The following is a 12,761-nucleotide window of genomic DNA, read 5'->3' as shown; positions in this document are numbered from 1 at the left end:
GGAAGCTTGACAGCGATGGTATTCAGTGAATAGTGAAATGTGAATGGATTGCAGGATCCTTCTTCTCCCTGGTCCCTGATTGCCGTTGGAGGTGAATTTCTCTCTATATGTATGTTTTTTAATGTGCAGCACCTCGAGTATCATCAGCCTTTTTTTGATTCTAGTCAAATGATGACATTGGATCTTAGCTTCCACTGCGCTGTAGGCTGAATAAACTGCACTAGACATTATTATTATTTGTGCATGAATTGAATTGACTAAAGTTTTCAGCTTCGCACCGAAGTAACTGATACTAAAATTTTGCTAATGTCAACAGTGCACCTTTAAATTGAAGAACCATACTTAAAGGGTCACTGTGTAGTATTTAAAATGGAATTTAGTTTTTATATACTATGTGTTCATTAGCACAAAATGGAATTTAGTTTTTATATACTATGTGTTCGTTAGCATATGTTTGGTGGTTTTACATTAGCCCAGGACAAACCAACCAAGCAGTGACTATAAAGGGGGCCTTTATTTATGATCAACGGGACTGGGAAGCACAGGGCATTCAGTTGGTTACAGTCTCACCACTAGAGGTCACAAAGTCCCACACTGTGGCCCTTTAATGTCTGGAGTAAATGGTATGACTCAATGGACGCACCACATATACACACTGAGCTACATTTTCAGGGTCACCACTCATTTCTGTACAGCAGTGATTCCCAAAGTGTGTGCCGCGACCCACCAGGGGGGCACGAAGATACTGCAGCGACAAATGTTTTAATTTTAAAAAGTAATCTCAACTAATAAAAGCATCTGATTTAAATTACGTTTTATTCTTCATTTATCTGACCGACTTTTGAGCCGGAACATAACGTATTGCTCTGCTCATGAAATAAAAAGAAGAAATAATTCGTCTTGTGTGTTGATCAGGGTTGTTGGGTGGACCGCAAGAGATTTTCAGATCTTAAAGTGGGCCATGGCACTCTGAAGTTTGGGAACCCCTGGTGTACAGCATTGTGCAAGAAAGTCTCAATTTGTGTAATTATGGGGATACACCTACACGATTAGAACCCATGTTCATAAGTTACGTATACGTCTCTTATTGAAATGTGCTATGTTGTGTTATTCATATACACTGATCTGCCACAACAAAGTATAAAACATTGACAACCTTTTGGACCAGGCATTTATTTGGATGCTACTTAGACATGAACCAGACACGCCTACCCCATACATAGCAGTGACACAAAAACACTTTTAGGAACTCAAAACCTGGCCTCCAAATTCACTAGATCCCAAACTGATCAAGTATCTGTGGGGATGATTCACAGAGGTCCCTCCCCTTACTCCATTGCACCCAAAGAGTCACAACTGTTTTGGAGGCACAATATTAGGAAGGTGGTCATAATGTTATGCCTGATTGTTGTAAAAAGAAAAATAAATAAATAAAATAATGTGACTTGGTATCAACTCAAAGTCATAACTCATGATTACAACCTAAAATCTTAAACAAAACCAAGCACAGAAAGACAGCTCTCTCCGTAACTCGGGCAAAAACACAAAGGCAACCGAAACACTGCCCAGATGTCCACCTTGTCACCAAGGTGGGCTTGGGCTTTTTCTATCAATCTTTGTAATTCTAGCCTTGGAAGGGAAGGGGACAAGGAAGAGAAAAAAGACAAGGAACACACAAGACGCAAATAATGTGGCAAGCCGCACGAATATTGTATTAAAATTCAGGTTTTCTAGTTGCAGTCTACCACAGATAAAAAGGTTTAGTTATTCAGTGCGTACTTTAAAGCAGGAACAAATCTTCACGAAGCAACATTTCTGTCCAGAATAGACGTGCGCTGCTGCTTTTATGGACTAACTCCCTCGGCTGTGACAGGGTTTGGAGGTTGGTGTGGGAGGGAACCGGAAGAAACTGGAGTGAACTGGATCATCTAGAATCGATTCCCTCTCCTTCTCTATAATCGCTTGTTCTTCCCCGGGAAGACATGAACCAGATCAGACGACGGGGGAAATCACTCCGAGTGTGTCTGTGTGTGTGTGTGTGTGTGTGTGTGTGTGTGTGTGTGTGTGTGTGTGTGTGTGTGTGTGTGTGTGTGTGTGTGATCCTGTACTCTTGGTGAATGTGGGCGCTCCTGTACTTCTTCATCTTTGTGAGGAGCAGAGCGTGTCCTACAGCTTCAGAGTGAAGACACTGGGCCTGACCTCGCTCCTCTGGGGGTTTCCTTCAGGGTCAGGACCTGGTTTTAGGTTAATTGACGTTTGTCGGGCTCTGGGCGGAGGTGGTGCGTAGAGGAAAAGGAAAGCCAGTGATATATGATCTAGTCATACACATCTGTATGCACATATGTAAAAATACTGCTGTACATGTATGTAAAGAATTATGTATGATGCGTGGGTGTTATTCACTCTGTTTATGGTGTGCGTCTTTAAATGCCTTGAAGAGCAGGAACGCGGATTTAATGCTTCCCCTCTCAATTCACAGCGTAGCTAGTGAAGACGTCTCCATTCATGCTTACGCTTTTCATCTTTTTTCAGTATATATATATACATAACCACATATACAGTGGAAATGTAGAATGGAGTTCTTCTTTGTTGGTTTTTCCTGGTGGTATTTTTTTCAATTCCTAACAGTAGGGCATCCAAAGATGCACGTTTCCATAAAGCATTTAGGGTGGAGACTTATGGTATTTTAGACCAACTCAAACTCCTGATCTATGTTTAGCTGGATCATTTTACCATTTTTGCTTAGTTGGTCACCTAATTGTACACTTTTCTGTGGTCATACAAATTTTGCTTTGCATTCAAACTGAACGCTGACTGGTCCAGTGTGTATGATTTAACATAATCAGAAACTGAATACAGTATTCATAAATTAGTTTAGACCGTAAGCCTTTCATGTTCACATTCATGTTTGACTTTAGTTCGAGTAGTGGCTGTAGACTGATGAAGGATCTGTATTCATTTGGTTGCACTCTACAGCTGGATCTCAGCAAATCTACTAACCCACTGGACAACCCATTGACCAGCCATTTGCTTCCTGCACAGTTCCATCCCAGTTGGTGTGATGTTTAAGGTAAATTTCTCGTAGTGGAATTTCCTAACAGTTAAATAGATCAGGGTTGGTGCTAAGCTGTTGATGGCTGTGGCCTTACATTGATCTACAGTTGGAATCTTCTTAGCAAAAATTATACCCTGACTACAAATTTGCTGCAAATTTTCTGTGGTGGAAAGTATGTCTGGATCCCCTCCTTTAGGAACTGATAGTGCTCCATTAAAAGGTCTGTCATGCTATTCAAACCATTTGGGCAGGCTTTATATGGTGATGGACAGAAAAGCAAAGGCAATGTATTCAGGTACATCATCCGACCACCACTGGGTTGAACGTCTTTCCCAAAACAAAGGCCGCCATCGGAAAAACCAGATGTTTTGAGCCCTTTATCATGTCTGTTGTGAGAAACACCAACACGTTACGAAATATGAAAGGAGATATGATTTAAATAAGTATAGTGCAATGTATGAGCTTATTGTGCCCTCGAAAATGTAACTCCTCATGTTAGTACAGCTCACAAACTACTTTCGGAACATCATCCGATCACAGGAAATCAGCTATACTTGGAGGCGCAATCGAACCTGGCTGGTTGGTGTATATGAGATGATATAGTAACTGTGACAAATGTAACGCACACATGAAAGTAAAACCATGGTAACATGGGGGATTTCAGAGAAGAGAAGTCTACATGTTGCATTTCTCAGTTCCCACTTTCATGCTTATACCATGGTTCAGTGCAGCTTCAGAAATAAACATGCTTATGGTTCATTAAGCTAAGATGTCTATATTTAAAGCTGGTTTGCGCTCCTAAAAGCGAAAAGTGGGTTAAGAAAAATATATAGCTAGGGATGGGCGTCGAGAGTTCTTTAAAAGAACCAGTTCCAACTGGTTCAATTCGTCGATATCGTTAGCCTTCATGCTCATCGATTCTCCTCATCGATTCTTTTCGTCCCAGGCCAGATGGTGGCGGTAATGTGCCTAAAGGTTGTTTGCCAACCGCCATAAAACAGACGAAGAAGAATCTTCACATGAAGAGACCACTGGAAGAGACTGAAACCATAGATACCAGCTAGCCTAGCCTAGAAAACTTTTTGAAAAGTTTGAGGGTCACACCAAGATCCAGTCTTCACACAGGGCTATGTAGGTTTGGATTACTTCCCTTAGTAATAAAAACCTTAATTTAAATGCTACATTTTGTGTTAACATGTATTATCTTTGACTCATATTTAGCTTTGTTTGTTGAAACATTTAGGTGTGACAAACATGCAATACAAATAAGAAATCAGGATGGAGGCCAACACTTTCTCACACCACTGTAGCTTATTTATTCTTCTCTTCTTCTAAGAGATCAGATGAGGGACCAGTGAGAAGTGAGGTTTATGTATTGACATATTTATCATGTATTTATCTCTGATGAACACATATTTTAATTAGCTTGATTTAACTGAGTGGTGAAACGGACCATACATTGTACATCATTGCACCGAGGTAGTGACGGATGTTGTTAATACTGAGAAAAACTTGTCGAGTGTAATTGTATGACCATCTTTGATCAGTTTCTTGCCTTTGGTAGATCTGCTGTTCTGACCCTTTTTTCTTTTCTCTTTCCACTTACGCTTTGGCAGAGCTGGTGTTATTTTAAGTGGAATTGCCAAATAAAAGAAATAAAGCTCTCTTGTTGCACTGCTGTGGTCAGATCGCTTCTGCCTTTGACTTATAGATCAGAGCAAGAAATGTCAAGTAAAATAGGAGGCAGTTGTTTACAGTTGTTGGCTGTTGTGGTTTATTAAAGCTTAGAGAACCTGCAGGTGGAGTCCGTGGCTTCAGGCGGAGGAGGCTGGAAGGAGCAGGTGGAGGCAGAGGCAGACATTTCGGATGGCTGTTGAAGAGAGACTTTTTTTTACTCTTGGTGCTTTGGCTGGAGGCTCCTGTTAAAGCTGATGATAGCTGGTGGACATTGCAGACTGGTCTTCAAGCTTAGAAGTCGGAGATATCTGCAAAAATATATCTCCGGCTGCTTTTCAAAATGTTGGTACAGTCAGTCGCACAACAATTCTTACGCAATTAATTTACTTGTTGTAGCAACAGTGGAACTTCTGATCTCACAGTTCTACTGAGAACCTACTCAATCTCCCTCAGTCTCCCATCATCTCCGTTTGGGACAGTTGAAATGTAGACATCAGTGGAGCGGCACTGTTACTGTAGTTACCTGGCATCAAAATCCTCTGCAGTCAGAAGTGAAGTCTTTATCACTTTGTAGTTCCTGGGCAGATGAAACAATAGATAAAAGCTGCTGCTGCCGTCACCACATCTCCCCTTTGTTTGGTTTATTTGTAAAGCTTTGTATCAGTTTGTGGCAATACTGAGTATAATGAATTTCGGCCTCTTTCCGCACAGTTAAAGGAAAACCTGTCAGCTCAAGCCTGCGTCGTTTGCATCCAGCAGCCGGGGACACACACACACACACAAATGGTTTAGGAACAACCAAACAAACATGAAACAGCACAAGGTGTTGACCTGGCCTCTAAATTCACTAGATCCCAAACTGATCAAGTATCCGTGGGATGATCCACAGAGGCCACTCCCCTCAACCTACAGCATTTTGTTTTAAGTGTAGGAAAGTTGTGGTTCTCTCAGGTCGACACTTTCCGGATTCGATATCAAGACTTCGCCACTCATCCGACTTAACAGTGAACTTGAGCGACTCCTACAAGTTTACAATGCGGTCAGCCACGTGGCCGCGGAGCCGCCCGTAGTCCGAACTTGACCTTTTCGCAGTTTCCTCGATTACAACACCTGGCCGTTAATGTTACAGCCTTTAATATTTAACACCCTGAGCATATCTGTACCCGCTGCAACCGGAGCCTCAACGACCGAGGTGTGTTTGGGTGCGCAAGCCTGTGTGTGTGTGTGTGTGTGTGTGTCGGTGTCGGTGTACCACATCAGATAGCTTTACTGACAGAATACGAGGGCGCGTGAGGCTGTGTGCCGCCGCCGGCTGCGTGCGCGCTTGTGTGTGCGCAACCCGACACTGCCTCTCACACTCTATCTGTATTTAGCATCAGTTACCATCAGGTAGAACAATTAGTCACTGAGCTGGCTGGCCAAGCAATTAGACTGGGAGGAAGTAGAATGTGCAGCACACGGCCCTGCGGCAAATTTGATCGTTTATTTCATTAATTACATTCGCACAGGTTGAAAAGGAAGAAATGGCAGGAACTATTTGCGCCCGAGTGCTGCGTGTTAGCAGACGGGTAGAGAGAAGCATGCGTTCATTCCTGTGTAAATGTCTCTTTATTATACTTTATACTATTGCTGTGTTCACTCTATGAAGCGAACGGAGACCAAAAAAAACACCAAACGTACCGCAACATTCTCAAAGAAAAGTTTGAAAGCAGCAAGTGCTAGGAAGTAAAGAACAGTGTTTTTGTGTGACACGGGAGCAGGTCGACAAATTAAGCCCGTTTAATCTCAGAGAGCTCTCTGTGATTGGCTCTGTGACGCATGGCAAGAGAAAAGGAACTGATGAAAGGAGACAAAATGTCAGGTTCGACGAAAGGGAACACACAGAAAGCTTTCATTTCCATCATCGTCCTGTCTGAACATCCAAATACACTGATCATCTCCCCTCTGTGATCACATAGAAGAACTAAACTGTAGATGGAGGTCTTCCTGTTTCCCCTTTTCAGTGAGGAATACAGAGTCAAAGTCGACTGTCATGTAATGAAAGTTGAGTCCGACACCAAGCAATACCAATATCCCGATACCGATGATTTTAGATGTCTTCTTGCGTAGCTATATGAAAATAATGACTTTTACAATGAACATTTGTGAATTAATACTCCTGTATGAGAACTAAACCAGCTGCCAAACATTAGATGTCTCTTTAATCTGAGCACTTAAAGACAATCTGCACAAATCAACAAGTCGACTGAAAATTTGAGCAAATCACATTTAAAAAAAAAAAAAAAAAAAACTCAAATAAAAACAAAAGTAAGAAGAGTGGCTCTGACTTAGATATAATTCTAATTCTGTTTGCTAAGAAACAACAGTGTGTTGGCATGATCTGCATGTATATGCCTATGATGGCCTGCCTCTCTGAATTTAAGGGCTTCCATCATAGAGGTTTGTCTCAGGCGTAGGGGCATTTTCCTGTGCTGCCTCTCTGTCACTCTTTTTTTAAAGAATTGATTACAGATTCAGTGTCATAAAAGTATTAATATTTCTTGTGAAAGTGGACTTGGTATCAATATTTTGATGTGAAGATAGATTCTAAAAAATAAAAAAAAAACGAACATCTGAATCGGAAACATCGTAATTTGTGGATCGATACGCACATCAGACACAGTGGCTAGTCTCTAATGACATCACTCATGATAACAGTAGAAAAGAATGTTTTGCAACAATGAAGTCTGTATTCTATTCTTTTGTACAGGCTATGTATAGACTGTATAAAAACAGGTGGCAACTCAGCATCATCAAAGTGTACTTCCCTGTGTACTACAGCTAAAGGTCCAATGTCTCTGACAATGACATTCACTGTACAACCCCTACTGCCATTAAACTCCTTGTTAAATCATTATTCTAGATGATTATCTGTTGCATTAGAAAAACACCCGAGTCTCTAATATAAACCTCGTACCTTGAGGGATTATGTACTTGACTCAACTTGACTCTTAAGATGCATTTGAGCAACAAACTTCCAGGCACAGAGCTACGGATAAAGCCGAGAAAACTGTTTTTCCAAACTGCATATTAAATTGGTCTATTTTGGGTTTCTGGGTCAGTGTTGGATGAACTAGCACACACCCCTTTGTTAGCAAATTTGATGACTAAGCCTTTTGAAGTTGCGCCTCTGAATAGCTTGTTCCCAATATCAGAGGTTGCATAGGTGCAGCGGTGTGGCAGTTTTTAGAACCAGCATGCTCAAAATGACAGGCAAAACAAGATTTCCCAGATGCTGAACCGAATCAAACTGCTGGACGTAATATACACGTAGAACTACGCGATCGTTTTCAAGGGAGTCTCTGACACAGCAAATGTGAAATTGGAACGTATTATGAGAAAAATGTGCTGGCTGTCTCGTTCTTTACTGCCATTTAGCAACAAAATGATATGTTTCTGTTACCACCATTATATGTAAATCTGTGGAAATGTATGAAACGCAGAAATGGGTTCTTCTGTTGTTTACATGAGCAAACTTGTCTGTTTGTTCCACAGTGCCTCTAGTGGTCAAAAACTCCAGTTTTTACGTTTAATTCTGTTCTGGATCGAAACTCACAAGAATTGTCCTGTAGTATTTAAATTATTAATAGTTTGTGTATAGGCATGTGTTTAGAAAGGGTTGCTGCAGAAATGTCAGGTAGGAACTGCAATAAAATCAGTTAACTGAAGAGCAAAAATGAACAACTCAAAGCATTTTAAATAGAGTTATGTTTCCCATCTCTATAGCATACGATTTGGTCCTATCCATTTCACTTTTCATAATCTTTTTTTTGGCTACAATTCTTTGATTCTTGCTTTCATTTGAGCCTTGGCCTTGTCTTGGCTGTTGAGTCCATATGTCCTCTTCATTATATAATTTCAATTTCCATTAAAATGCCTCTTCCCTGATCTTAAGCTCCATGAAGCAGACCTCCAAGACCCTACAGGTTTGCAGCTAAACCTAAACAGAAGGCATGGTATTTAATGCACATTAGAGGGCCCAATAATCTCTGCTCGAGTCGGTGGGGCTGTAATTCCTTAGCTAAACATCCAATCAGCCAGCCGGTCTGTTACTTATAAGCCCGGTGTGCAGTGCATTAAGCAAGTGTACACAATAAGCTGAGTTGCGGAGTCTCTGCTTCCCTGCCAGCCAGTTGGAGAGGAGCATTATCCCGACAGAGCTTAGCTTCTACTGAGCTGAGGATTGCACAACTGAGTCAGAGTGTTGCTGTTGTTCCTCTCACCTGCTGCTGATAGCAAACCAGCATGGCTGACTGGCTGATTGACTGACTGGCTGACTGACTGACTGGCAACTCAAAGGGAACAAGGCCTCTCCTCTCTGCTGGAGTCGCTCAGAGCTGATGTGAAATGGCTCTCCGCAGATCCCCCTCCTCCACCTGTGCAGGTGAGTGCCACGGAAACCTATAGGAAGCCCTCTTCGCCCTCCTTTGTGTGGCCTGTCCCGCCTGTCCCTCTTGTATCTTCACCCAACAAAAGACAGGACCACCGTAGAGTAACCCGCCTTTTGTCCTTTCCCCCTTCTCCGATGTGTGTTGTGTGTCAGCGGGCCGCATGGGGGGGGCCCGTCAACGGGCAGCTCTTTACGGCAGCGGGGTATACGGTTGCATGTGAGTTTAATTCGATTATGCATTCAGGACCTCTCTGTGCCGAAGTGTTCGGTCTCAGCTTGAGGAGCGACTGCTTCGCCGCCGCTGTTGGAACGAATTAAGCAATTTTCAAGTGAAAACTCAGACATGTGATTCCTAGAAGTAATTCCCCAGGTGGGGAGGTAAGCCGGAGTCATGTACTTGAATGACTGCCGCTGGGTTTGCTAACACTGCTAAGCTAGCAGTGCCTCGCTGTTTACAGAACAGCCTGTTGTAGGAGAGAAGCAACACTCCGATACATGAACCTTTTCCTGGGCGCCTTAGTTTCGTAACTTTATCGGTTTATCTAAAAACCAAAAAAGACCTGTACTACTCGTCCAAGCAAATCTTCAGTTCAGTTTAATGCTTTAAAAGGATCCCCCAGGAGGCCATGTGAGGGAAGCACGTTTCAAACAGGCACGCTTATTGGTCAGAACGGTTTAAAGCATTTATGACTTATGCGTCACCATGCGAACTAAACCGACCATTAGTGTCGTAGCAGTTCAGTGGCTTCTGGGTTAAAACCGAACTTCCTTGTTTACATACAGTCTAAAAAGCCCTCTTCGTGGCATTAGATTAAAGAGGTGGTTTGGCATGTATATGGGATCATCATAATCTTGCATGAGTTCCTTGCGCAGTATTAATCTGCGCTACACAATGACTGGGAGGCCGGGATTTATCACCGAGCCTCCTGGAGGCTTTATGTCCCGAAGTCATTATAATACACTCTCCTTCATGATAGGAGATTACAGACTGATAACCAATAATTACTGTACGTTCCAGCTGTTGCACGCGCTCCCCTTTCTTTTGTCATCCGCGCCAGGCCCCTGCCGCCGTTTGTTCACCAGAAATAGTTTGATTAGGGACTGATATTGAAGCTCTCGCCACGTTTGAAGACACTGGAACGAGCTTGTGTTGCGCATGTTTGTCCCAGAAAAGTTCGAGAACGTTCCCCTCTTGAATGTCAGCGGGTCAAAGGGGAGGATAGTGGAGTTTAGCACCAGGCGGGAGATGAAATAACGGCCGAGTGGAGAGAGCACACGGTTTCCGGCACTTGGGTGTTCACTTCATGTTCCTGTCAGGTCAGCACAGTGGTGAGGGACGCCCGGCAGCATCTCCACCACCTCAGACGCTTAAAGAACTTTAAACTGTCCCAGGCGCTAAGGGGCCTTTACGCTTGTACCGCTGAGATCATCCTGACAGCTAGAATCTCAGCCTGCTTTGGGAGCAGCATCTATCTGGACAGGTGTAGCCCTTCGGAGGGTGATGCGATCAGCTGAGCGTAGCATCCACACCAAACGTCCTGACCCGGAGTCAGTCCACGCCGAGCGGCGCTGGACCAAGGCCCGGAGGATGCTGAGAGACCATAACCATGTGGACAATGGATTCTTTCTATACAGACAGAATGAGGAGGAGCCTCTTCCTCCAGGACGTTTGGGCCCTCAACGAGGGGACACCCAGTCTTTCTAGACCAGTTATGTAACACTCAGTACCTCAGCCAGACTTTTCTATCACAGTATGTTCTATGTTCTGTTGAGATTATTGTAATTAATTGCCTGGATTTTCTTATATTCACTTCAATGATATATTCTGATATTGCCATTTTTTAACCTCTCTCTTCATAGACAAGTATTTTAAATAAACACACTGCTTCCAAAAATCGTTAAGTTAAACACTCCAATGCTTTGTTAATGCGTGTCATCGAGACGCCGAAAATATTCCCAGCTGCATTTGCGAGTATTTCCGTCTAATCAGTGGTTTGTGACTGGAGCGCAACTAAAACCAGGTTGCCCGCCGAAACGCTTCCACACAATCAGCGCGCCGCAGCTGAGGCGGCCCCGCGCAGTAAACGCTGCCACATTAAGTCTTTGTGCCGCGCTGACGCCCATTAGCTGTTCCCTTGAAAGATGCCCTTTGTCTCCGCCATTAGAAATTAGTGAGAGAAAAAAAGTGGGGGTGAGTGTTTATCTTACGCAGTCATTCTGAGAAACAAGAGCCGGGTGAAACTCCAAAAGGTCTCGGATACGAGGCAACATTGGGAAGGAAACTTTCTTTTCTTTTCGTTTCGTTTGCGGCAAACCGAGGCATGTACCCCTTGAACACCCCTTACAATGCTACCTCTAAACAGGAAATATCTTTTTTATTATTATTATTATTATTTAGAGCCTCACATCATCCCTGTAAGACAACCCCACATTAGGAATATCTCAGCTTCCCATTTAATGTATTTGGTTCACACTTTATTTTTACACTCAGAAGAAAGGAACCCCGTTTTAAGTGATGCCCTGCTTTATGTTTATACAAGTGGGAGTTTCTCATTCATATCCCCTCCAACCAAATTCAACCTGGCGACCTTCCAGTGAGAGGCCTGCCTCTCTAACCTCCAGGCTACCGCGGCTGTCAGCTGAGATCTAAGGAAGAGAAACACACTCGTGCTGTTGGTGGTTTTTCTTCTTCTTCTTCTTCTTCTTCTTCTTCTTCTTCTTTTCATGGATGGAGTGCTTGGAGCCATCAAAACGTTTCCAGCTCTTGACCTGGCTGACAGATCTCATTGTCATACAGCATGTTTACATGTGGCACGGCAGAGAAATATACAATGAAGTAAAGAGAGAGAGAGAGAGAGAGAGAGACGGAGAGAGAGCTGTCCGTGGTACTGAAATGAGAACACAGCACGTGGCCTGGTGCGTTACTATGGCTACAGCTGTCTGTATCCCTAAAATAACCACACACACACACACAGTAACCTTATTACAAAAAAAACGGCAATCTGTTGCTGTTCCTGACAGCATGGCTGTCCGACCGATAAAGATGGAAAAATGTCTGTTTTTGTTCCCCAAAGCACCTAGCCTCCCTTAAGAGAATCTGTTGGGAAAATCTTACAAACCCCTGAGCAACAAGTGATTGTCTTCTACAAAAAAAAAAAGAAAGAATACTTTTACGCCATTTTACATGTTTTTTTGTCTCGTGCTTTTTGTTTCATGCTGTGTTCTTTGTGCCTCGAGGCAAACTGAGAAGTTGCCTCTTTGTGGGCTTGTCCTTTGTGTGGTGCTTTGATAGAGGGTTTGTGATTGACTGACGCATGCGTCAATTTACCCAGTAGGAGACAAAGCTTCACCAGGCCACTTTGCATATTTGCGGCTCTGAAACGACAGTGAGTGGTAACGGAAAATGAGGAGCCTAAAATCGGAGAAGGCGCAAGGCTTAGCCATAAATGTTCGTTCCGACGTTTAGTTTATCTATTTGACAAATCTCCATTCAGAAGACGCGGAACTCAAGGTAACTCGTGAATGCTACACCAGAGCAGTTACAAGATCCTATTCACAGACTAATAGATATGGAAGGAATGACGTAGAAAAGCACAACCG

At 43.0% G+C, this 12,761-nt stretch overlaps 1 protein-coding gene across 2 annotated transcripts in view; it reads left to right on the top strand.

Moving 5' to 3' along the window:
• The first annotated feature begins 8,929 nt into the window (after positions 1-8,929).
• Positions 8,930-12,761, top strand: part of ano2b (anoctamin 2b) — a 67,702-nt gene continuing 63,870 nt past the window's right edge. The window contains exon 1 of one of the 2 annotated variants that reach the window (XM_047575803.1): positions 8,930-9,155. In XM_047575803.1, the coding sequence (XP_047431759.1) occupies positions 9,119-9,155 (37 nt within the window). In that variant the 5' untranslated portion in view covers positions 8,930-9,118. The remainder of the gene's footprint in view (positions 9,156-12,761) is intronic. The other variant, XM_047575804.1, reaches the window with a different exon arrangement.

This window comes from Mugil cephalus, chromosome 22 (assembly GCF_022458985.1).
Source record: "Mugil cephalus isolate CIBA_MC_2020 chromosome 22, CIBA_Mcephalus_1.1, whole genome shotgun sequence".
Lineage (NCBI taxonomy): Eukaryota > Metazoa > Chordata > Actinopteri > Mugiliformes > Mugilidae > Mugil > Mugil cephalus.
Note: the sequence above shows the minus strand (reverse complement) of the source record. Positions and strands in the feature narration are given on the sequence as shown.